Source organism: Triticum urartu, chromosome 6A (assembly GCF_056163025.1).
Source record: "Triticum urartu cultivar PI428250 chromosome 6A, HENAU_Tu73, whole genome shotgun sequence".
Taxonomy (NCBI): Eukaryota; Viridiplantae; Streptophyta; class Magnoliopsida; order Poales; family Poaceae; genus Triticum; species Triticum urartu.
Window position 1 is genome coordinate 532,847,522 of NC_141878.1, and position 27,077 is coordinate 532,874,598.

General features: G+C 45.2%; 1 protein-coding gene across 1 annotated transcript; it reads left to right on the top strand.

Annotated features, from left to right (window-relative positions):
* The first annotated feature begins 283 nt into the window (after positions 1–283).
* On the top strand, positions 284–2,219 carry LOC125512569 (transcription factor bHLH94). Its single transcript, XM_048677663.2, has 3 exons — positions 284–977; positions 1,471–1,848; positions 1,952–2,219. Exons 1-3 carry the CDS (start codon positions 525–527, stop codon positions 2,042–2,044), a joined length of 924 nt encoding a protein of 307 aa, XP_048533620.1. The 5' UTR covers positions 284–524; the 3' UTR covers positions 2,045–2,219.
* Positions 2,220–27,077: the final 24,858 nt, after the last annotated feature.

A 27,077-nucleotide genomic window follows, 5' to 3' on the forward strand; every position in this document is an offset into this window, starting at 1 on the left:
AGGAATGGCAGGGGTCATCGGCAAACTTCCATACATGGTTCAGAGCCGATTTGACGAACGTGGCACAACATGCAGAGATAGCCTCATTTGGATCAGAAATGAATTGCATTTTACGATTTCATGGCTCATGGACCAAAATGAACCCATATGACAGATTCGTGAAAGTCGAGTGCAATTATGGCCAACTAAAGAATATCTCCTGCCCCATCGATCGGCTAATCGCCACATCCCACATGCCAGTGGCAGATCGGGTCTTTGTCCCGATCAGGCCCTCCGTATTATTCGTTCCGCGCCGCAACGCTCTTAAAGCGACCACGCGTCTCACTTGCATCCGTCCTTCCTCCCTCCCCCTCTCCTCCATAGTTCCATGGCATGCATGCCCAGCTGCCCACGGCGCTGAGCGCGACCTAGCTTCCCCCAATCTCGTGTCCATAGGCTGGTCTCTTCTTGTTCTTGGCTTCACCGGGTAGTGGTATGGTGTGAGGCTGGGTCTCTAGCTGGTGGCTAAGCGGAAGCTCGATCCTATGGCGCTGGAAGCCGTGGTGTTCCCGCATGAGCACCTCGCGTGCAGCACGGACAAGGTGGCCGCGGCGATGTCCATGTACGCGCCGTCGCTGGGCCGCGGCATCAGCATTGTTGACGAGTTCGAGGAGAAGGGCGGCGTGGTGCTCCAAGAAGAGGCGGCCAACTACGCCTGGGCCGCGGCCGTCGAGGGGAACTGGGACGAGAATCACTGCCGGCCCGTGTCGCCGCCGGCTGCCGTCGCCCCGACTACGCCCGCGGCGTCCGGCCGCGGCAAGGCCTCGTCGTCCGCGGCCGCGCGGAGGCGGCGGCGGCGCCCCAAGGCGGTGAAGAACAGGGAGGAGACGGAGAGCCAGCGGCGCAACCACATCGCCGTGGAGCGCAACCGGCGGCGCCAGATGAACGACTACCTGGCCGTGCTCCGGTCCTCCATGCCGCCCTCCTACGCGCAGCGGGTACGTACGTGCGCACACGACGCATCATCGGGTAGTACACCTTTCACTGTGCGCTGCAGGCGCGAGCGTACGCTCCCGGCCTCGACCCGTACCATTATCCCAACCAAGCTAGGCTCTACCGGTCGTGTCACAACTCACAGCCGATGGCATGCATGCATGCACGAACGGCCCGGCGCTCACCACATCGCTGGCTGTCCCCCGGCCTTTCTTTCACTGTGACGGGTGTCCAATCCCGTCGTCGCAGCGATGCCATTGCTCCCCATGCATGCACACGGCCAGCTCCGCTCTGCCTTTCGGCTTTGGTTCCACTCGTCACGGATCGAATCTGTACTTCCGTCCGTGGTGGGTGGCGGAAACGTGGCACGGCGTGTCGCGCGCGCGCGCGCGTGGTACATTCTCGACCGGCCGTGCGCCGAATGATTCGCGCTGCCTGCTCTGCTCGCGACCTGGCTAATCAATCAATGGCATGTTCTGTTTGTGCCGTGTGATGCAGGGTGACCAGGCGTCGATCGTGGCCGGGGCGATCAACTTCGTCAAGGAGCTGGAGCAGCTACTGCAGTCGCTTGAGGCCCAGAAGCGGCGGCGCGCGCAGCTGGCGTCGACGCCGCCGTTCGCCGGGTTCTTCACGTTCCCTCAGTACTCCGTGGGCGCGGGCGCGGGCGCTGCCGACGGCTCCGGGGCGCGGCGGGGCGTGGCCGACGTGGAGGTGGCCGTGGCGGAGAGCCACGCGAGTGTGAAGGTGCTGGCGCCGCGGCGGCCGAGGCAGCTGGTGAGGATGGTGGTGGCGATGCAGTGCCTCGGGCTCACCGTGCTCCACCTCAACGCCACCGCCACCGCCGACCACCTGGTCTTCTACTCCTTCAGCCTCAGGGTGAGCCTCAGACACATTACTCTGCCATGCACATCCGCACTCTGTTCCATGCCGTGCAGGTCTGATGCCGTGATTAAATGACGCCGTTCTGTGCCGCGCGCAGATGGAGGACGAGTGCCGGCTGTCAACGGTGGACGAGATCGCGGCGGCGGTGCACCAGATGGTCGCCGAGGTGCACGCCGGAGGACCGTGCTAGGTAGCTGGTTGAGCTGGAAACGGAAGCGTGTCTGTAACATTAGTCCGATCCTATCCTGGTAGTAGTTGCGTGCATGGGTAACTCCGGCCGGCGGCACGCGCCATTGTCATTGTTTGCGTGTAAGCTAGTAGCAAGCAATATGTAGCGATGTTTTCTGCCTTTCTGGCGCCAATTATTTGTCTGTCCCAACATGCATGGCCGCGTGTCCATACGGGGCCGGCCTGCGGGTCTTCCCCGGCGGGTCACCCGTCGCCGTTCATCACCGGATAAGAAGAACCATGGAGATGTGGCTCCCTGGCTGGCTTAACCGTTTGATAATCGGATTGGCCCGGCCGCCTCAATCATCTCCCGATGCGATCACCTCAACGATCATGTATGTAGAATAGTGCTGTGTTCTTGGTGTCCGTTCACATTAGTTAAATGACAATTGACTGAATTTCAAATTAAGCCCAGTCAATTTTTTAGAGTTTACCGGAGGGAAGAAAGGAGAAGGAAGAGGCTCGCCGGAGTGCTACCCCATTATCTACCTTAGGGTTTAGGGTGGGAGCGGTGGTGGGGCCTCGCCGAAGAAAAAACTCGACGTGGAGGGGGGGGAGGGGTAGAGGGATGGCCGGGGGTGGTGGAAGACCAACAGGGGAGGGGGGAGCGCGGGGCGGCGAGGCGCTCGTGTGAGCGCCGCCGGCCGTGGGGGCCGGGGGCCAGCAGTTTGGCCGACGGCCCGTGCGATGGCCTGCTGGAGAAGAAGAAGAGTTAGGAGACGTAAAATCTGCATCTAATGGTCTGAAATGGTCGACTGTCCCAAATAATATCGGAATTTGACTATCACAGAGAGAACAATTAATCAACTGACTCTGATGCTCGCTGTAAGGTCGGAATCTATGAGGGAATGAAATGGGCTTTACATACTCTATCGTGTCCTTGTGGACGGAGGGCCGTCAAAGCAAATCGCAAGAGAACGGATCGAGATGGAAACAAGAAAATTTGCAGTCATGCACTGTACTGTGCTGCTGGTAAAATCTGACGGCCTACTCTTTTGTGCCTCCATATTCCCTGGCAGTTCGTTTTTTGCCACCTTGCAGCTACAGATAGCCCTGTGTGGCTGTGTTCCTGCACGTCCTACTCTGCGCCTACATTCATTCTGTAGTCTGACACTTTGATTCTCGACGACGTGCAGATAACATAACACTTCGTTCAAGACACATGCTTTTTGTGTGTCCGAGCGAGATGTCTATTCCCAGCTTCAGTATTTTCCGCATGCAAGTCATTGGTAAAAGTTACAGTGCTAAAAAGGAATCGGATGTCCCCGAAGGGACTGCTAAAAAGGAATCATTAGTAGTAAAAGAGTTGGTTCTTATGTCTCTGAACTTCCCATTTAAGAAAAATATATAATGCACAGTTTTAGAACCGCAGAATTAAGAAGCAGTTTCACATAACTCCGGTGTTGCCATCTGCAAGTGTATATTTATGCAACGGTACTGTATACCATGGCAGAAGAATCATTCGATAGGCCGTCAGATGGTCTTTATAAGAAGCCCCACGACAAAGTATTTGCTACACTAGTACGTAGTATTTTCCAAGACCACGACCTAACAGATGCATTTTCAATTGACGAATAAAAAGGCAAGATCCACCATGTTGAAACAAAAATCTCCGAATATTCAGAATGAAAGTGACTCCACATAGCCGCCTAACAAGTGGAAAATGCTCTCCAACTGCCGCTTAAAACCTTGCAATTCTCAGTGGCACAAGGAAAGGAATTAATCACTCGCTCGCATAACTCTCTAGCCGCCGGTACTGGCCTGCAGAAAGCTGCGGAGAGAGACAAAGCCGCTGTACTTCTGGATCTTGTCCTGAGCGGGCCATGGCGTTATACGTATCATTAGCTAGAGGAGTAGACAATTTGGCGCTGTATTCTTGGAGAATATAGGACCTCCTACGCAGTGACCACATGCGGATGCGGCCGCGCAGAATTTGGCGTCTGGGACTAACTGAGACGCATAACAACCATGTACTGTACGTAACATCAGGTTAGGTCTGAAGGATGGACACTTGCGATGTCTGAAAGGAATCAGGGGTTCGGTCTCAAGCGGTGGCAAATTTTCGTGTTTTAACCATTTTCTGAAACCTATTTGAGATCTAATCTTAGTTTGATTTTTTTTCGAAATCTGACTCTTTTGCTACCTCCAGGGTTCATGGCGATAGGGTGTAACAGCCTACCGCCAGAGACCTTGGCGGTAGGAAACATCCCTACCGTCATTTGACTGGTAGTAGCCTGTACAACCCTACCATCAAGGTGCTCGGCGGTAGACACGAGCACGCACTGTGTTCAATACTTAAAAAAAATTTGCAGTAGGACATGCAACCCTACCGTCAGGGACTTTGACGGTAGGCTGTTATACCCTACCGCCATGGACCCTGGCAGTAGCAAAAGGGTCGGATCTTGAATTTTTTTTCAAACCAGAGTCACATCTCGAATAGGTTTCAGAAAAGATCAAAACATGAAATTTAGCCTTAAGGGGTCCGCTCCACTGGGTTTACTATGGAGGGAGAAGCCATGGCTCTTCCATCAGAAAGATCTCCGGCAGCGCATCAGATCGAACAAAACAATGAGCAAAACAATAGGGTTCAGGATGAGGGAGTGTACTGTAGTGCAGCATGTCTTAATAATTCAGCTCTAGCAAGTTGAGCCTCGTACAGTGAAGCACACAGTGGAACAAAGCTGACATGTCTTCTCGGAAATGAAATGCTCGAGGAATCATTCTGCACGGCAGGTGCCTGTTTGCACGGCGAAATTTCACAAGAAATGTTGCAGTTCAGGTAGGATTCAGTGTTACGTTATGCTCTAAATTCAAATATAAAAAGAAAGGCTAATTTCTGGAGCAAGCGACAAAGCGAGGCCCGTCGCGGGTAGGCTTGGCCCTAAGCCGATCGTTTGTATACAGAAAGTAGCCAGTCCTGTGTACACGCGCAGGCCGAGAAACGCAGCTATGTCTCTACATACGCGCCCGTCTTACCGTCTTACGGCTACCAGAGACGATCCATCTCGTACCGACAGACAGACAGAGCACCGGACTCTACTCTCTAGGGGCTCCATCCAGAGCCAGGGCAAGCTCTGCAAGTCTTGGCGCGGGCGTCGCATCCACCTGCCTCTACTGTTCACCTGGACCAAAAACGAACAGGCCATCATCGTCTCCTCTCTGTGCGGCGCCAAGACCCGCCAGGGGCTGCGTCGGACAGACCAGCGCATGTCCGTCCCTCCACATACTGTAGTACTATCTATCTACGCGTAACCAAAAGCATCATCATGACCCATAAGATCAGGCCTGAACACACTCCATCAGGCGTGTACTTGCCTGCGCTGTACAGCGGCCGGCGAACAGTATTAGAGGAGCCGCGGACCATTCAGGTTCAGGAGGCCATGGATGGATGCATGCTGTGCACTCGTCTGCAACTGCAAAGCGCGCGAGGTACAGGAAATGTAGTCACATTCCGGCATTCCGCCGAGCGCCGTGCATTCTGCCGGTCGGGCGCAAGCAACAGGTGGCCTACGGAGAGGAAAAGTGAGAGCGGTTTCAGCCGGCGAGGGAGACGCGGGCAGCTGTTCGCCATTCAAACCGCGGCGCGACGAGATATGCTATCATGTCATGTGCCCGGCATTCCGCCGAACGCCGTGCATTCTGCCGAGTGTCGTTGGAGCGGAGAGCTCTGCGGTGGACTGGAGATGTTATTACCGTGGGTGCTGGGTAGGCAACTGATCGCAGAGCTCACCACTAATGAACTAACAACAACTTCAATGGGACGACCCATTTCGTCTGTCTGCGTCTGTTTAAGTCGGCACAGACAAAAATGACCATTCAACGTGCCGAACAAACCTAAATCACGTCAGCTTTGTGTCCGCGCCGACGCATTTGTGGCCCAAATTTGCGCCTCAAATGCGTCGGCACGGACGCGGAACGGACGCCACGCGCGCCTTCTTAGCGTCCGCCGCGTCTTTACATGGTGGCCGTCCAACTATCGTTACTCACGCGGTCAGCTTAATTTATGACCACAGACCCACGCGTCAGCGACGGCGGTCGTCTTTTTTTAAGCCGATCGTGCGGCGGGGCCGTCCTTATCCAAACTCGCCATCCACATCTAGCCAGCTCTGCTCCCCCATCGCCGGCAAACCCTAGCCACCACCACCACAGCGAGATGGGGCTCTTCTCCGGCGCCGGCAGCAGCAAGGCCAAGGGCAAGGCCCCCGCCGTCCCTTTCCCCTCGGAGTTCCTCCCGCCTCCGCCAGCACCGGCTCGCCGGCAGAGGCAGCGCGTGAACGTGCCAGTGCACCAGGCGGAGTGGCATTGACAACACCGCGTGCCTGTGCCGTACCCCGACGTCACCCTGCCGCACGACTAGCATCTGGATCCAGAGAGGATCCCAGTGCCGGCGGCGCCGCGGTCGGCTAGGGCGCACGTGAAGGAGGTGTCGCGCCGGCGGGCACTGCTGACGCCGGAGCAGCGCCGCGACGCCACCTCGCCTTTGACTCGCCGAACTAGAAGAGATGGTCCGCCTTCAAGCACGAGGAGGCGAGGCGTCGCGGCATGCGCGAGGTCGACCGCAGTTCTCTCCCTAATTTGTGGATATAGAACTATCTAATAAAATATTTTTCTTCAAAAGCAATAAATGCAGCTCTCTCCCTCTAATCAGACTTGCATGATGCATGCAACATAAGATGCATGTATGACCACTAAATCCCTCTCTCTCATCACTATGAATTAAATGTGGCATGAGAGTCAAAGCACTTTAACTCAATTAGACTCAAAGTAAGCCTAATATAATGGGAATCTATTTTTTCTGAGTTGAGACCTTCAACCCGAAAAAGAGGGAATATTAGGGGAAATATGGTTAAAAATGCCCTACTATTAATTATATGCAGGCCACATTATATGCCTATCTAATTAATTAATTGCATCAATGACTCAGTTCTAGAATTGATTTGACATAAAAAATACTCCACAAGAGTACTTATTTAATATAAGGAGAGTACTTATTTAAACAGTGCATTAATGGTTTGAGTTTCAAATTGATTTGATGATATGTTTTCACATTGTTTTTGCATTAATGACTACAAGCAAAACATCAACGTATGAACTCTCCTTTAATAGTATAGATAAGAAAACTAAAGCAACTCTCTCTTGAATGCAAAATGAAGCAATCCTGCCAAATAACCAACAATGATACAACCGAAAGGTACAACCCCAAGCAAAAAACACAGACAGAACATTGCGTGCTAACATTGGAAACAAGCGGAACCCTAAGAACAACATATCACCAAACTACTAAACAGGTGCAGATTGCACCACAACGTCAGGGTTGGCTCCATTGTGATCGAGTGCCCCTGTACCTCCATGGTTCACCAGGGCCTCTGACACGTCCATTTTGCATCATGCTTTTATATCAATATTTATTGCATTATGGACTGTTATTTCACTTTATGTCACAATACTTATGGCTATTCTCTCTTATTTTGTAAGGTTTACATAAGGAGGGAGAATGCCGGCAGCTGGAATTCTGGGCTGGAAAAGGAGCAAATATTAGAGACCTATTCCGCGCAACTCCAAAAGTCCTGAAACTCCACAGAACATCTTAAAATAAATAAAGAAAAATCCACGCCAAAGATGAAGGCCAGGGGCCCACACCCTGCTCACGAGGGTGGGGGGCGCCCCCCCAGGGCGCGCCCCCTACCTCATGGGCCCCCTGGTGGCTCTCCGACGTCCATCTTCTCCTATATGAAGTCTTTCGATGAGAAAAAAAATCAGAAGGAACTTTTCGGGACGATACTCCGCCGCCACGAGGCGGAACCTTGGCGGAACCAATCTAGAGCTCCGGCAGAGCTGTTCTGCCGTGGATACTTCCCTCCGGGAGGGGGAAATCATCACCATCGTCATCATCAACGCTACTCTCATCGGGAGAGGGCAATCTCCATCAACATCTTCACCAGCACCATCTCATCTCCAAACCCTAGTTCATCTCTTGTATCCAATTCTTGTCTCAAAGTCCGGGATTGGTGCTAGTAGGTTGCTAGCAGTGTTGATTACTCCTTGTAGTTGATGCTAGTTGGTTTATTTGGTGGAAGATCATATGTTCAGATCCTATATGCATATTATTACCCCTCTGATTATGAACATGAATATGCTTTGTGAGTAATTACGTTTGTTCCTGAGGACAAGGAAGAAGTCTTGCTATTAGTAGTCATGTGAATTTGGTATTCGTTTGATATTTTGATAAGTTGTATGTTGTCTAGCCTCTAGTGGTGTTATGTGAACGTCGACTACATAACACTTCACCATTATTTGGGCCTAGAGGAAGGCATTGGGAAGTAATAAGTAGATGATGGGTTGCTAGAGTGACAGAAGTTTAAACCCTAGTTTAGGTGTTGCTTCGTAAGGGGCTGATTTGGATCCATATGTTTCATGCTATGGTTAGGTTTACCTTAATACTTTTGTTGTAGTTGCGGATGCTTGCAATAGAGGTTAATCATAAGTGAGATGCTTGTTCAAGTAAGAATAGCACCCAAGCACCGGTCCACCCACATATCAAATTATCAAAGTATCGAACGCGAATCATATGAACGTGATGAAAACTAGCTTGACGATATTCCCATGTGTCCTCGGGAGCGCTTTTCCTATTATAAGAGTTTGTTCCGGCTTGTCCTTTGCTACAAAAGGACCGGGCCACCTTGCTGCACTTTATTTACTTTTGTTACTTGTTGCTCGTTACAATCTATCTTATCACAAAACTATCTGTTACCACTTATTTCAGTACTTGCGGAGAATACCTTGCTGAAAACCGCTTATCATTTCCTTCTGCTCCTCGTTGGGTTCGACACTCTTACTTATCGAAAGGACTACGATAGATCCCCTATACTTGTGGGTCATCAAGACTCTTTTCTGGCGCCGTTGTCGGGGAGTGTAACGCCTTTGGTAGGTGGAATTTGGTAAGGAAAAATTTATATAGTCTGCTGAAATTTACTGTCACTTGCTACTATGGAAAGTAATTCTCTGAAGGGCTTGTTCGGGGTATCTTCACCCCGTCCAGTAGAGAAAAGAGTTGCTCCTCAACCTACTGAACCTATTGAAAATGAAACTCCTTTTGAATTTCCTTCGGGTATGATGGAAAAATTGTTAGCTAACTCTTTTACAGGAGATGGAACAAAGCATCCTGATGAGGACTTAATATATGTGGATGAAGTTTGTGGATTATTTAAGCTTGCAGGTATACCCGATGATGTTGCTAATAAGAAGGTCTTCCCTTTATCTTTGAAGGGAGACGCATTGATATGGTATAGGCTATGTGATGATATGAGATCCTGGGACTATAAAAGATTGAAGTTGGAATTTCATCAAAAGTATTACCCTATGCATCTTGTTCATCGTGATCGCAATTATATATATAATTTCTGGCCTCGCGAAGGAGAAAGCATCGCTCAAGCTTGGGGGAGGCTTAAATCAATGTTATATTCATGCCCCAATCATGAGCTCTCAAGAGAAATGATCATTCAAAATTTTTATGCTCGGCTTTCTGAAAACAATCGCACCATGCTCGATACTTCTTGTGTTGGCTCTTTTATGATGAAGACTATTGAATTCGGATGGAATTTATTGGATAGAATTAAACGCAACTCTGAAGATTGGGACCTCGACGAAGGTAAGGAGTCAGGTATGACACCTAAGTTTGATTGTGTTAAATCTTTTATGGACACCGATATTTTCCGTAAGTTTAGCACTAAATATGGACTTGACTCTGATATAGTAGCTTCTTTCTGTGAATCTTTTGCTACTTATGTTGATCTCCCTAAGGAGAAGTGGTTTAAATATCATCCTCCCATAGAAGTAAAAGTAGCTGCACCTATTAAAGTTGAAGAAAATACTGTCACTTATAATAATCCTATTGTTCCTACTTCTTATGTTGAGAAACCACCTTTCCCTGTTAGAATAAAGGATCATGCTAAAGCTTCAACTATTGTTCGTAAAAGAAATATTAGAACTTATACACCTCCTGAGCAAGTTAAAGTAGAACCTAATATTGCTATTGTTAAAGATCTCTTGTCTGATAATATTGATGGGCATGTTATTCAGTTCGAAGGTGAAACTGCTAGAATTGCTAAACCTTGTGATAAAGATAAACATAGACCTGTGGTAGGCGTGCCTGTTATTTCTTTTAAAATAGGAGATCATTGTTATCATGGCTTATGTGATATGGGTGCCAGTGCTAGTGTAATACCTATTGACTTATACGAAGAAATTAAGAATGAAATTGCAACTGCTGAGTTAGAAGGTATTGATGTCACAATTAAACTTGCCAGTAGAGATACTATTTCACCAATTGGAATTGTTAGAGATGTTGAAGTCTTGTGTGGGAAAACTAAATATCCTGCTGATTTTGTTGTTCTTGGTTCCCCACAAGATAGCTTTTGTCCCATTATATTTGGTAGACCCTTCTTAAATACTGTCAATGCTACCATAGACTGCACAAAGAATGTTGTTACTATTGGCTTGGATGATATGGTTCATGAGTTTAATTTCTCTAAATTTAGTAAACAACATCGTGAGGAAGAATTACCTAGTAAGGATGAAATTATTGGTCTTGCTTCTATTGTCGTACCTCCTAGTGATCCTTTAGAACATTATCTGCTAGACCATGAAAATGATATGTTCATGAATGAAAGAAGGGAAATAGATGAAGTATTCTTTAAACAGGAACCTATTCTGCAACACAATTTGCCTGTTGAAAATTTAGGGGATCCACCTCCACCCAAGGGTGATCCCGTATTTGAGCTTAAACCTTTGCCTGATAATCTTAAATATGCTTATCTTGATGAAAAGAAGATATATCCTGTTATTATTAGTGCTAACCTTTCAGAGCATGAAGAAGAAAGATTATTGAAAACTCTAAAGAAGCATCGTGCTGCTATTGGATATACTCTTGATGATCTTAAGGGCATTAGTCCCACTCTATGTCAATATAAAATAAATTTGGAAGCAGATGCCAAACCAGTTCATGATCCTCAACGATATCTGAATCCTAAAATGAAAGAAGTGGTAAGAAAAGAAATACTCAAGCTTCTGGAGGCAGGTATAATCTATCCCGTTGCTGATAGTGAGTGGGTAAGTCCTGTCCATTGTGTCCCTAAGAAGGGAGGTATTACTGTTGTTCCTAATGATAAAGATGAATTGATTCCACAAAGAATTATCACATGTTATAGGATGGTAATTGATTTTCGCAAATTAAATAAAGCTACTCAGAAAGATCATTACCCCTTACCTTTTATTGATCAAATGCTAGAAAGATTATGCAAACATACACACTATTGCTTTCTAGATGGTTATTCTGGTTTCTCTCAAATACCTGTGTTGGCTAGAGATCAATCAAAGACTACTTTTACATGCCCTTTTGGTACTTTTGCTTATAGACGTATGCCTTTTGGTTTATGTAATGCACCTGCTACCTTTCAAAGATGCATGATGGCTATATTCTCTGACTTTTGTGAAAAGATTTGTGAGGTCTTCATGGACGATTTTTCCGTCTATGGTTCCTCTTTTGATGATTGCTTGAGCAATCTTGATCGAGTTTTGCAGAGATGTGAAGAAACTAATCTTGTCTTGAATTGGGAAAAGTGCCACTTTATGGTTAATGAAGGTATTGTCTTGGGGCATAAAGTTTCTGAAAGAGGTATTGAAGTTGATAAAGCCAAGGTTGATGCTATTGAAAAGATGCCATGTCCCAAGGACATCAAAGGTATAAGAAGTTTCCTCGGTCACGCCGGATTTTACAGGAGGTTCATTAAGGACTTCTCAAAAATTTCTCGGCCTCTGACTAATTTATTGCAAAAAGATGTACCATTTGTCTTTGATGATGATTGTGTAGAAGCATTTGAAATACTTAAGAAAGCATTAGTCTCTGCACCTGTTGTTCAGCCACCTGATTGGAATTTACCCTTTTAAATTATGTGTGATGCTAGTGATTACGCTGTAGGTGCTGTTCTAGGGCAAAGAGTTGATAAGAAATTAAATGTTATTCACTATGCTAGTAAGACTCTAGACAATGCTCAAAGAAATTATGCTACTACTGAAAAAGAGTTTTTAGCAGTTGTATTTGCTGGTGATAAGTTCAGATCTTATATTGTTGATTCTAAAGTAACTATTCAAACTGATCATGCTGCTATTAAATACCTTATGGAAAAGAAAGATGCTAAACCTAGACTTATTAGATGGTTCTCTTGCTACAAGAATTTGATTTGCATATTGTTGATAGAAAGGGAGCTGAGAACCCCGTTGCAGACAAGTTGTCTAGGTTAGAAAATATTCTTGATGACCCACTACCTATTAATGATAGCTTTCCTGATGAACAATTAAATGTTATAAGTACTTCTCGTAGTACTCTATGGTATGCTGATTATGCTAATTATATTGTTGCTAAGTTTATACCACATAGCTTCACATACCAACAAAAGAAAAAGTTTTTCTATGATTTGAGACATTACTTTTCGGATGACCCACATCTTTATAAAGAAGGAGTAGATGGTGTTATTAGAAGTTGTGTACCTGAGCATGAACAGGAACAGATCCTACGCAAGTGTCACTCCGAGTCTTATGGAGGACACCACGTTGGAGATAGAACTGCACATAAGGTATTGCAATCTGGTTTTTATTGGCCTACTCTCTTCAAGGATGCCCGTAAGTTTGTCTTGTCTTGTGATGAATGTCAAAGAATTGGTAATATTAGTAGACGTCAAGAAATGCCTATGAATTATTCACTTGTTATTGAACCGTTTGATGTTTGGGGCTTTGATTATATGGGACCTTTTCCTGCCTCTAATGGATACACACATATTTTAGTTGCTGTTGATTACATTACTAAGTGGGTAGAAGCTATTCCAACTAGTAGTGCTGATCATAACACTTCTATTAAAATGCTTAAGGAAGTTATTTTCCAGAGGTTTGGAGTCCCTAGATATTTAATGACTGATGGTGGTTCACACTTTATTCATGGTGCTTTCCGTAAAATGCTTGCTAAATATGATGTTAATCATAGAATTGCATCTCCTTATCACCCTCAGTCTAGTGGTCAAGTAGAGTTGAGCAATAGAGAGCTCAAATTAATTTTGCAAAAGACTGTTAATAGGTCTAGAAAGAATTGGTCCAAGAAACTTGATGATGCATTATGGGCTTATAGAAGTGCATACAAAAATCCTATGGGTATGTCTCCGTATAAAATGGTTTATGGAAAAGCATGTCACTTACCTCTCGAACTAGAACATAAGGTGTATTGGGCTATTAAAGAGCTCAACTATGATTTTAAACTTGCTAGTGAGAAGAGGTTATTTGATATTAGCTCACTTGATGAATGGAGAACCCAAGCTTATGAAAATGCCAAGTTGTTTAAAGAAAAAGTTAAAAGATGGCATGACAAAAGGATACAAAAGCGTGAGTTTAATGTAGGTGATTATGTATTGCTATACAACTCTCGTTTAAGATTTTTTGCAGGCAAACTTCTCTCTTAATGGGAAGGCCCATATGTTATTGAAGAGGTCTATCGTTTCGGTGCCATAAAGATCAACAACTTTGAAGGCACAAATCCGAAGGTGGTAAACGGTCAAAGAATTAAACATTATATCTCAGGTAATCCCATAAATGTTGAAACCAATATTATCAAAACCGTAACCCCGGAGGAATACATAAGGGACACTTTCCAGAATGTTTCAGACTCCAAAAAGGAATAGGTATGTGGTACGGTAAGTAAACCGACTCCAAAACAAATTTTAAGGCAATATTTCTCCGTTTTGGAATATTTAGAAAAATAGAAAAATAAGTAGCAGTCCAGGAAAGACACGAGGGCCCCACGAGGGTGGTGGGCGCGCCCCCTACCTCGTGAGCACCTCATGTGCCTTCCGGACTCCGTTTTATTGCACGATACGTATTTTGCTCGGTAAAAATTCATTATATATTCTCCCGAAGGTTTTGACTCCTGTATCACACAAATTTCCTATGTTTTTGTTTTTGAGCTATTGCTGCTGCAGATTAGAACAAGATGTCTTCTCAAGAGTCAATCGGGGAGAGCCGGGTATCTAATCCGGCACCAGAACCAAGGGCAAACAGCGACGCTGACCACTTTGGGCCAGCAACGGAGGAAGAGATGGAGGCTGACTTGATGAGAGTAGATGCCATGGAGGATGAAGAAGTCACCTCTCGCCTCCGAGCTGGGTCCACGACGGGGGAACTACATAGCTCAGCTATTCCAAATTCAGTTATCCCTTCTAATGTTAGATTTCTTTCTTATGAAAATATGAAGAGGAGTGTCACTTGTTCTCCCGCAGCTATGCAACACCATTGGGTGCAAGGAGCTTTAGCTGTCACAGGAAAGCTTCGTAAGGAAATAATGGACCTCAAACAGCAAGTCAACAAGCTCGAGGAGGAGAACCGCATCCTGAGGGGGATCATCGCCAAGAATATTACACCGACAACAAAGAAGGAGATATAATCACATGGGTATGGTCACTCCCCTTGGCAACTGCCAAGCTTGGGGGAGGTGCCCCGGTATCGTATCACAATCATAACTCCTATCTTTACCGTTTTTCTTAGTTCGATCCTATTAGTAGTATCTTGATCTGGTAGAACAAAGTTTATGGCATGATCTAGTTTTGAGTTTTGCTTTATGATCTCTCTTTGTAATCGAGTCTGTGAGCTATATATAATAAAGATTAGTGTTGATTCAAGGGCTTGATTATTTTTCCATGATCTTGGGTGAATAAAAGAAAAGAGAAAAAGAATAAAAAGAAACAAAGAGTTCATATTGATCTTATTGAGAGTAATGACTTCACATAGAAAGAGTATGATGATTAAAAGTTGTTGGGAGTTGGCAGACATAGCTTTGGTCATTGTTGCAATTAATAGGAAGTAATAAGGAAAGAGAGGTTTTCACATATAGATATATTATCATTGACATCTTTTATGATTGGGAGCACTCATTAAAATATGACATGCTAAAGAGTTGATGTTGGACAAGGAAGACAACGTAGTGAGTTATGTCTTTCTTATATCTGAGATAAAGTATGTTGTCATGGATCCTCTAACTTGTTGAGCTTGCCTTTCCCCCTCATGCTAGCCAAATTCTCAGCACCAAGTAGAAATACTACTTGTGCTTCCAAATACCCTTAAACCAGTTTTGCCATGAGAGTCCACCATATCTACCTATGGATTGAGTAAGATCCTTCAAGTAAGTTGTCATCGGTGCAAAGCAATAAAAATTGCTCTAAATATGTATGATTGATTGGTGTGGGAGAAATAAGCTTTATACGATCTTGTGATGTGGAAGTAATAAAAGCGACGGGCTGCATAATAAAGGTTCATATCACAAGGGGCAATATAAAGTGACGTTCTTTCGCATTGAGATTTTATGCATCCAACCATAAAAGCGCATGGCAACCTCTGCTTCCCTCTGCGAAGGGCCTATCCTTTATTATTATCTTCTACCTTATGCAAGAGTCATGGTGATCTTCACCTTTTCTTTTTCATTTTATCCTTTGGCAAGCTCAGCATGTTGGAAAGAACATGATATATATATCTAGTTGGATGTAGGGGAGCATGAACCATTATTGTTGACATTACCCTTGAGGTAAAAGGTTGTGGGGAAAAACTATAAGCCCCTATCTTTCTCTGTGCCCGACTAAAACTCCGTAACCACAAGTATTGCATGAGTGTTAGCAATTATGGGGGACTAACTGATAGTTGAGTATGTGGACTTGCTTTTTAGCTCTGACATAGACTCTTTCCGATGTTATGATAAATTGCAATTGCTTCAATGACTGAGATTATAGTTTGTCGGAGCCCAATAAGGTTATGATTTATACATTTGCATTGTGAATAGATCATCACTTGAACATAAGTAATCATATGACAAAATCTATATATGTTGCTGTTATGAGAATAATCATGATGCCTTCATGTCCGTATTTTATTTTTATCGACGCCTCTACCTCTAAACATGAGGACATATTTATTGTTATCGTCTTTTCGCTTGAGGACAAGCGAGGTCTAAGCTTGGGGGAGTTGATACATCCATTTTGCATCATGCTTTTATATCAATATTTATTGCATTATGGATTGTTATTTCACTTTATTTCACAATACTTATGGCTATTCTCTCTTATTTTGCAAGGTTTACATAAGGAGGGAGAATGCCTGCAGCTGGAATTCTGGGCTGGAAAAGGAGCAAATATTAGAGACCTATTCTGCGCAACTCCAAAAGTCCTGAAACTCCACGGAACATCTTAAAATAAATAAAGAAAAATCCTCGCCAAAGATGAAGGCCAGGGGGCCCACACCCTGCTCACGAGGGTGGGGGCGCGCCCCCCTACCTCGTGGGCCCCCTGGTGGCTCTCCGACGTCCATCTTCTCCTATATGAAGTCTTTCGATGAGAAAAAAATCAGAAGGAACTTTTCGGGACGAGACTCCGCCGCCACGAGGCGGAACCTTGGCGGAACCAATCTAGAGCTCCGGCAGAGCTGTTCTGCCGGGGATACTTCCCTCCGGGAGGGGTAAATCATCACCATCGTCATCACCAACGCTCCTCTCATCGGGAGAGGGCAATCTCCATCAACATCTTCACCAACACCATCTCATCTCCAAACCCTAGTTCATGTCTTGTATCCAATTCTTGTCTCAAAGTCCGGGATTGGTGCTAGTAGGTTGCTAGCAGTGTTGATTACTCCTTGTAGTTGATGCTAGTTGGTTTATTTGGTGGAAGATCATATGTTCAGATCCTATATGCATATTATTACCCCTCTGATTATGAATATGAATATGCTTTGTGAGTAATTACGTTTGTTTCTGAGGACAAGGGAGAAGTCTTGCTATTAGTAGTCATGTGAATTTGGTATTCATTTGATATTTTGATAAGTTGTATGTTGTCTAGCCTCTAGTGGTGTTATGTGAACGTCGACTACATAACACTTCACCATTATTTGGGCCTAGAGGAAGGCATTGGGAAGTAATAAGTAGATGATGGGTTGCTAGAGTGACAGAAGCTTAAACCCTAGTTTATGCGTTGCTTCGTAAGGGGCTGATTTGGATCCATATGTTTCATGCTATGGTTAGGTTTACCTTAATACTTTTGTTGTAGTTGCGGATGCTTGCAATAGAGGTTAATCATAAGTGGGATGCTTGTTCAAGTAAGAACAGCACCCAAGCACCGGTCCACCCACATATCAAATTATCAAAGTATCGAACGCGAATCATATGAACATGATGAAAACTAGCTTGACGATATTCCCATGTGTCCTCGGCTTGTCCTTTGCTACAAAAGGATTGGGCCACCTTGCTGCACTTTATTTACCTTTGTTACTTGTTGCTCGTTACAATCTATCTTATCACAAAACTATCTGTTACCACTTATTTCAGTACTTGCAGAGAATACCTTGCTGAAAACCGCTTATCATTTCCTTCTGCTCCTCGTTGGGTTCGACACTCTTACTTATAGAAAGGACTACGATAGATCCCCTATACTTGTGGGTCATCAGCCTCCTCAACCGTCGTGGCTTGAAATTCATCGAGTCGAGCTTGAAGAGGTTGCGCAATGCCGTGATGATTGCATCCGTCAATTGGTCCTTGAAATGGCACTCGAAGGTCTGCAGAGCAGCATCTATCATGCTTTTTCGTTCCTCGCTATGACGACAAAGCGACAGATGATGCCCTATCGGCCATGGCCAACAGCCTGACGTGAGCTGCACCACGCACCTTGAGCCGAGCACTCGAATGGTGTAGTGCAAAGTGTTGGGGAACATAGTAATTTCAAAAAATTTCCTACGCACACGCAAGATCATGGTGATGCATAGCAACGAGAGGGGAGAGTGTGATCTACGTACCCTTGTATATCGACAACGGAAGCGTTAACTTGGTTGATGTAGTCGTACGTCTTCACGGCCCGACCGATCAAGCACCGAAACTACGGCACCTCCGAGTTCTAGCACACGTACAGCTCGATGACGATCCCTGGACTCCGATCCAGCAAAGTGTCGGGGAAGAGTTCCGTCAGCACGACGGCGTGGTGACGATCTTGATGTACTACTGTCGCAGGGCTTCGCCTAAGCACCGCTACAATATTATCGAGGACTATGGTGGAAGGGGGCACCGCACACGGCTAAGAATATGATCACGTGGATCAACTTGTGTCTCTAGGGGGTGCCCCTGCCTCCGTATATAAAGGCTCAAGGGAGGGGGGCCGGCCGGCCATCATAGGGCGCGCCAGGAGGAGTCCTACTCCCTCCGGGAGTAGGACTCCCCCCCTTTCCTAGTTGGAATAGGATTCGTGGAGGGGGGAAAGAGGAGAGAGAGGAGGAAGGGGGGCCGGCCCCCTCTCCTTGTCCTATTCGGACCAAGGGGGGAGGGGCGCGCGGCCCATCTCTGGCCACCTCTCCTCTCTTCCACTAAGGCCCACTAAGGCCCATATACCTCTCGAGGGGTTCCGGTAACCTCCCGGTACTCCGGTAAAATCCTGATTTCACCCGGAACACTTCCTATATCGAAACATAGGCTTCCAATATATCAATCTTTATGTCTCGACCATTTCGAGACTCCTCGTCATGTCCGTGATCACATCCGGGACTCCGAACAACCTTCGGTACATCAAAATGCATAAACTCATAATATAACTGTCATCGTAACCTTAAGCGTGCGGACCCTACGGGTTCGAGAACAATGTAGACATGACCGGGACACGTCTCCGGTCAATAACCAATAGCGGAACCTGGATGCTCATATTGGCTCCTACATATTCTACGAAGATCTTTTATCGGTCAGACCGCATAACAACATACGCTGTTCCCTTTGTCATCGGTATGTTACTTGCCCGAGATTCGATCGTCGGTATCCTATACCTAGTTCAATCTCGTTACTGGCAAGTCTCTTTACTCGTTCTGTAATACATCAACCCGCAACTAACTCATTAGTTGAAATGCTTGCAAGGCTTAAGTGATGTGCATTACCGAGAGGGCCCAGAGATACCTCTCCGACAATCGGAGTGACAAATCCTAATCTCAAAATACGCCAACCCAACATGTACCTTTGGAGACACCTGTAGAGCTCCTTTATAATCACCCAGTTACGTTGTGACGTTTGGTAGCACACAAAGTGTTCCTCTGGCAAACGGGAGTTGCATAATCTCATAGTCATAGGAACATGTATAAGTCATGAAGAAAGCAATAGCAACATACTAAACGATCGGGTGCTAAGCTAATGGAATGGGTCATGTCAATCAGATCATTCAACTAATGATGTGATCCCGTTAATCAAATAACAACTCTTTGTCCATGGTTAGGAAACATAACCATCTTTGATTGACGAGCTAGTCAAGTAGAGGCATACTAGTGACACTCTGTTTGTCTATGTATTCACACATGTATTATGTTTCCGGTTAATACAATTCTAGCATGAATAATAAACTTTTATCATGATATAAGGAAATAAATAATAACTTTATTATTGCCTCTAGGGCATATTTCCTTCAGTCTCCCACTTGCACTAGAGTCAGTAATCTAGATTACACAGTAATGATTCTAACACCCATGGAGCCTTGGTGCTGATCATGTTTTGCTCGTGGAAGAGGCTTAGTCAACGGGTCTGCAACATTCAGATCCTATGTATCCTGCAAATCTCTATGTCTCCCACCTGGACTAGATCCCAGATGGAATTGAAGCGTCTCTTGATGTGCTTGGTTCTCTTGTGAAATCTGGATTCCTTCGCCAAGGCAATTGCACCAGTATTGTCACAAAAGATTTTCATTGGACCCGATGCACTAGGTATGACACCTAGATCGGATATGAACTCCTTCATCTAGACTCCTTCATTCGCTGCTTCCGAAGCAGCTATGTATTCCGCTTCACACGTAGATCCCGCCACGACGCTCTGTTTAGAACTGCACCAACTGACAGCTCCACCGTTTAATGTAAACACGTATCCGGTTTGCGATTTAGAATCATCCGGATCAGTGTCAAAGCTTGCATCAACGTAACCGTTTACGATGAGCTCTTTGTCACCTCCATATACGAGAAACATATCCTTAGTCCTTTTTAGGTACTTCAGGATGTTCTTGACCGCTGTCCAGTGATCCACTCCTGGATTACTTTGGTACCTCCCTGCTAGACTTATAGCAAGGCACACATCAGGTCTGGTACACAGCATTGCATACATGATAGAGCCTATGGCTGAAGCATAGGGAACATCTTTCATTTTCTCTCTATCTTCTAAAGTGGTCGGGCATTGAGTCTGACTCAACTTCACACCTTGTAACACAGGCAAGAACCCTTTCTTTGCTTGATCCATTTTGAACTTCTTCAAAATCTTGTCAAGGTATGTGCTTTGTGAAAGTCCAATTAAACGTCTTGATCTATCTCTATAGATCTTTATGCCTAATATGTAAGCAGCTTCACCGAGGTCTTTCATTGAAAAACTCTTATTCATGTATCCCTTTATGCTATCCAGAAATTCTATATCATTTCCAATCAGTAATATGTCATCCACATATAATATCAGAAATGCTACAGAGCTCCCACTCACTTTCTTGTAAATACAGACTTCTCCAAAAGTCTGTATAAAACCAAATGCTTTGATCACACTATCAAAGCGTTTATTCCAACTCCGAGAGGCTTGCACCAGTCCATAAATGGATCGCTGGAGCTTGCACACTTTGTTAGCTCCCTTTGGATCGACAAAACCTTCCGGTTGCATCATATACAACTCTTCTTTCAGAAATCCATTCAGGAATGCAGTTTTGACATCCATCTGCCAAATTTCATAATCATAAAATGCGGCAATTGCTAACATGATTCGGATAGACTTAAGCATCGCTACGGGTGAGAAGGTCTCATCGTAGTCAACCCCTTGAACTTACCGAAACCCTTTTGCGACAAGTCGAGCTTTGTAGACAGTAATATTACCGTCGGCGTCAGTCTTCTTCTTGAAGATCCATTTATTCTCAATTGCTTGCCGATCATTGGGCAAGTCAACCAAAGTCCACACTTTGTTCTCATACATGGATCCCATCTCAGATTTCATGGCTTCAAACCATTTTGCGGAATCTGGGCTCACCATCGCTTCTTCATAGTTCGTAGGTTCATCATGATCTAGTAGCATGACTTCCAGAACTGGATTACCGTACCACTCTGGCGCGGATCTCACTCTGGTTGATCTACGAGGTTCAGTAGTATCTTGTTCTGAAGTTTCATGATCATTATCATTAGCTTCCTCACTAATTGGTGTAGGTGTCACAGAAACAGTTTTCTGTGATGCACTACTTTCCAATAAGGGAGCAGGTACAGTTACCTCGTCAAGTTCTACTTTCCTCCCACTCACTTCTTTCGAGAGAAACTCCTTCTCTAGAAAGTTTCCGAACTTAGAAACAAAAGTCTTGCCTTTGGATCTGTGATAGAAGGTGTATCCAATAGTCTCCTTTGGATATCCTATGAAGACACATTTCTCCAATTTGGGTTCGAGCTTATTAGGTTGAAGCTTTTTCACATAAGCATCGCAGCCCCAAACTTTCAGAAATGACAACTTTGGTTTCTTGCAAAACCATAGTTCATAAGGCGTCGTCTCAACGGATTTTGATGGTGCCCTATTTAACGTGAATGCGGCCATCTCCAAAGCATAACCCCAAAACGATAGCGGTAAATCAGTAAGAGACATCATAGATCGCACCATATCTAGTAAAGTACGATTACGATGTTCGGACACACCATTACGCTGTGGTGTTCCGGGTGGCGTGAGTTGCGAAACTATTCCGCATTGTTTTAAATGTACACCAAACTCGTAACTCAAATATTCTCCTCCACGATCAGATCATAGAAACTTTATTTTCTTGTTACGATGATTTTCAACTTCACTCTGAAATTCTTTGAACTTTTCAAACGTTTCAGACTTATGTTTCATTAAGTAGATATACCCATATCTGCTTAAGTCATCTGTGAAGGTGAGAAAATAACGATATCCGCCACGAGCCTCAATATTCATCGGACCACATACATCTGTATGTATGATTTCTAACAAATCTGTTGCTCTCTCCATAGTACCGGAGAACGGCGTTTTAGTCATCTTGCCCATGAGGCACGGTTCGGAAGTACCAAGTGATTCATAATCAAGTGGTTCCAAAAGTCCATCAGTATGGAGTTTCTTCATGCGCTTTACACCGATATGACCTAAACGGCAGTGCCACAAATAAGTTGCACTATCATTATAAACTCTGCATCTTTTGGCTGCAACATTATGAATATGTGTGTTACTACTATCGAGATTCAATAAGAATAGACCACTCTTCAAGGGTGCATGACCATAAAAGATATTACTCATATAAATAGAACAACCATTATTCTCTGATTTAAATGAATAACCGTCTTGCATCAAACAAGATCCAGATATAATGTTCATGCTTAACGCTGGCACCAAATAACAATTATTTAGGTCTAATATTAATCCCGAAGGTAGATGTAGAGGTAGCGTGCCGACCGTGATCACATCGACTTTGGAACCGTTTCCCACGCGCATCGTCACCTCGTCCTTAGCCAATCTTCCCTTAATTCGTAGTCCCTGTTTCGAGTTGCAAATATTAGCAACAGAACCAGTATCAAATACCTAGGTGCTACTGCGAGCATTAGTAAGGTACACATCAATAACATGTATATCACATATACCTTTGTTCACCTTGCCATCCTTCTTATCCGCCAAATACTTGGGGCAGTTCCGCTTCCAGTGACCAGTCTGCTTGCAGTAGAAGCACTCAGTTTCAGGCTTAGGTCCAGACTTGGGTTTCTTCTCTTGAGCAGCAACTTGCTTGCTGTTCTTCTTGAAGTTCCTCTTCTTCTTCCCTTTGCCCTTTTTCTTGAAACTAGTGGTCTTGTTGACCATCAACACTTGATGCTCCTTTTTGATTTCTACCTCCGCAGCTTTCAGCATTGCGAAGAGCTCGGGAATAGTCTTATTCATCCCTTGCATATTATAGTTCATCACGAAGCTCTTGTAGCTTGGTGGCAGTGATTGGAGAATTCTGTCAATGACGCAATCATCTGGAAGATTAACTCCCATTTGAATCAAGTGATTATTATACCCAGACATTTTGAGTATATGCTCACTGACAGAATTGTTCTCCTCCATCTTGCAGCTATAGAACTTATTGGAAACTTCATATCTCTCAATCCGGGCATTTTCTTGAAATATTAACTTCAACTCCTGGAACATCTCATATGCTCCATGACGTTCAAAACGTCGTTGAAGTCCCGGTTCTAAGCCGTAAAGCATGGCACACTGAACTATCGAGTAGTCATCAGCTTTGCTCTGCCAGACATTCACAACATCTGGTGTTGCTCCAGCAGCAGGCCTGGCACCCAACGGTGCTTCCAGGACGTAATTCTTCTGTGCAGCAATGAGGATAATCCTCAAGTTACGGACCCAGTCCGTGTAATTGCTACCATCATCTTTCAACTTTGCTTTCTCAAGGAATGCATTAAAATTCAACGGAACAACATCACGGGCCATTTATCTACAATCATACATAAACAAGCAAGATACTATCAGGTACTAAGTTCATGATAAATTTAGGTTCAATTAATCATATTACTTATAGAACTCCCACTTAGATAGACATCCCTCTAATCCTCTAAGTGATTACGTGATCCAAATCAACTAAACCATGTCCGATCATCACGTGAGATGGAGTAGTTTCATTGGTGAACATCACTATGTTGATCATATCTACCATATGATTCACGCTCGACCTTTCGGTCTCCGTGTTCCGAGGCCATATCTGTATATGCTTGGCTTGTCAAGTATAACCTGAGTATTCCGCGTGTGCAACTGTTTTGCACCCGTTGTATTTGAACGTAGAGCCTATCACACCTGATCATCACGTGGTGTCTCAGCACGAAGAACTTTCGCAACGGTGCATACTCAGGGAGAACACTTCTTGATAATTTAGTGAGAGATCATCTTATAATGCTACCGTCAATCAAAGCAAGATAAGATGCATAAAAGATAAACATCACATGCAATCAATATAAGTGATATGATATGGCCATCATCATCTTGTGCTTGTGATCTCCATCTCCGAAGCACCGTCATGATCACCATCGTCACCGGCGCGACACCTTGATCTCCATCGTAGCATCGTTGTCGTCTCGCCAATCTTATGCTTCCACGACTATCGCTACCGCTTAGTGATAAAGTAAAGCATTACAGCGCGATTGCATTGCATACAATAAAGCGACAACCATATGGCTCCTGCCAGTTGCCGATAACTCGGTTACGAAACATGATCATCTCATACAATAAAATTTAGCATCATGTCTTGACCATATCACATCACAACATGCCCTGCAAAAACAAGTTAGACATCCTCTACTTTGTTGTTGCATGTTTTACGTGGCTGCTACGGGCTTAAGCAAGAACCAATCTTACCTACGCATCAAAACCACAACGATAGTTTGTCAAGTTGGTGCTGTTTTAACCTTCACAAGGACCGGGCGTAGCCACACTCGGTTCAACTAAAGTTGGATAAACTGTCACCCGCAAGCCACCTATGTGCAAAGCACGTCGGGAGAACCGGTCTCGCGTAAGCGTACGCGTAATGTCGGTCCGGGCCGCTTCGTCCAACAATACCGCCAAACCAAAGTATGACATGCTGGTAAGCAGTATGACTTATATCGCCCACAACTCACTTGTGTTCTACTCGTGCATATAACATCAACATATAAAACCTAGGCTCGGATGCCACTGTTGGGGAACGTAGTAATTTCAAAAAAATTCCTACGCACACGCAAGATCATGGTGATGCATAGCAACGAGAGGGGAGAGTGTGATCTACGTACCCTTGTAGATCGACAACGAAAGCGTTAACTTGGTTGATGTAGTCGTACGTCTTCACGGCCCGACCGATCAAGCACCGAAACTACGGCACCTCCGAGTTCTAGCACACGTACAGCTCGATGACGATCCCCGGACTCCGATCCAGCAAAGTGTCGGGGAAGAGTTCTGTCAGCACGACGGCGTGGTGAAGATCTTGATGTACTACTGTCGCAGGGCTTCGCCTAAGCACCGCTACAATATTATCGAGGACTATGGTGGAAGGGGGCACCGCACACGGCTAAGAATATGATCACGTGGATCAACTTGTGTCTCTAGGGGGTGCCCCTGCCTCCGTATATAAAGGCTCAAGGGAGGGGGGTCGGCCGACCATCATAGGGTGCGCTAGGAGGAGTCCTACTCCCTCCGGGAGTAGGACCCCCCCTTTCCTAGTTGTAATAGGATTCGCGGAGGGGGGGAAAGAGGAGAGAGAGGAGGAAGGGGGGTCGGCCCCCTCTCCTTGTCCTATTCGGACCAAGGGGGGGAGGGGCGCGCGGCCCATCTCTGGCCACCTCTCCTCTCTTCCACTAAGGCCCACCAAGGCCCATATACCTCCCGGGGGGTTCCGGTAACCTCCCGGTACTCCAGTAAAATCCCGATTTCACCCGGAACACTTCCGATATCCAAACATAGGCTTCCAATATATCAATATTTATGTCTCGACCATTTCGAGACTCCTCGTCATGTCCGTGATCACATCCGGGACTTCGAACAACCTTCGGTACATCAAAATGCATAAACTCATAATATAACTGTCATCGTAACCTTAAGCGTGCAGACCCTACGGGTTCGAGAACAATGTAGACATGACCGGGACACGTCTCCGGTCAATAACCAATAGTGGAACCTGGATGCTCATATTGGCTCCTACATATTCTACGAAGATCTTTTATCGGTCAGACCGCATAACAACATACGTCGTTCCCTTTGTCATCGGTATGTTACTTGCCTGAGATTCGATCGTCGGTATCCTATACCTAGTTCAATCTCGTTACCGGCAAGTCTCTTTACTCGTTCTATAATACATCATCCCGCAACTAACTCATTAGTTGCAATGCTTGCAAGGCTTAAGTGATGTGCATTACCGAGAGGGCCCAAAGATACCTCTCCGACAATCGGAGTGACAAATCCTAATCTCGAAATACGCCAACCCAACATGTACCTTTGGAGACACCTGTAGAGCTCCTTTATAATCACCCAGTTACGTTGTGATGTTTGGTAGCACATAAAGTGTTCCTCTGGCAAACGGGAGTTGCATAATCTCATAGTCATAGGAACATGTATAAGTCATGAAGAAAGCAATAGCAACATACTAAACGATTGGGTGCTAAGCTAATGGAATGGGTCATGTCAATCAGATCATTCAACTAATGATGTGATCCCGTTAATCAAATAACAACTCTTTGTCCATGGTTAGGAAACATAACCATCTTTGATTAACGAGCTAGTCAAGTAGAGGCATACTAGTGACACTCTGTTTGTCTATGTATTCACACATGTATTATGTTTCCGGTTAATACAATTCTAGCATGAATAATAAACTTTTATCATGATATAAGGAAATAAATAATAACTTTATTATTGCCTCTAGGGAATATTTCCTTCACAAAGCCCACAAGTGTGTGGGCAATGGACAAGTTGCCCATACTCTTGCGGTACCTGGTGGATTCCTGCGCAAGATGGGCCGCTGGAAGAGGTGTGGTGAGCAACGCAGGCTGGCCGCGCTGAACAGAGGCTCTAGTGATGGTGAAGACATCTCAATGACAGTGGATACAAGCTCAGGTGTGCGCCGGAAGGAGGCGCTAGAGATCAGTGGCGGTGTGGGGCATGCTTTGAAACCTAGAGGGCAAACCGGCAACTTGATGAGTCCATTTAGTGGTCTAGTAAAGGAGCAAAACGAATTCTCGCCTTTTCCCCAGAGGTGACCTTGAGTTATCAAACCCACCAGAGGAAGTGCATCTTTAAGACAAAGCTTTCTAGCAAGCCTTGCAAGTAAATTCCAGTTTTTGGACCGGATCAAAATCAAGTTGCATAGCTGAATTCTTATAAATAAAAGTAGGCATGGGTATATGACTTTTCTTAGAACCATATATTTTTGAACGGATCCTCA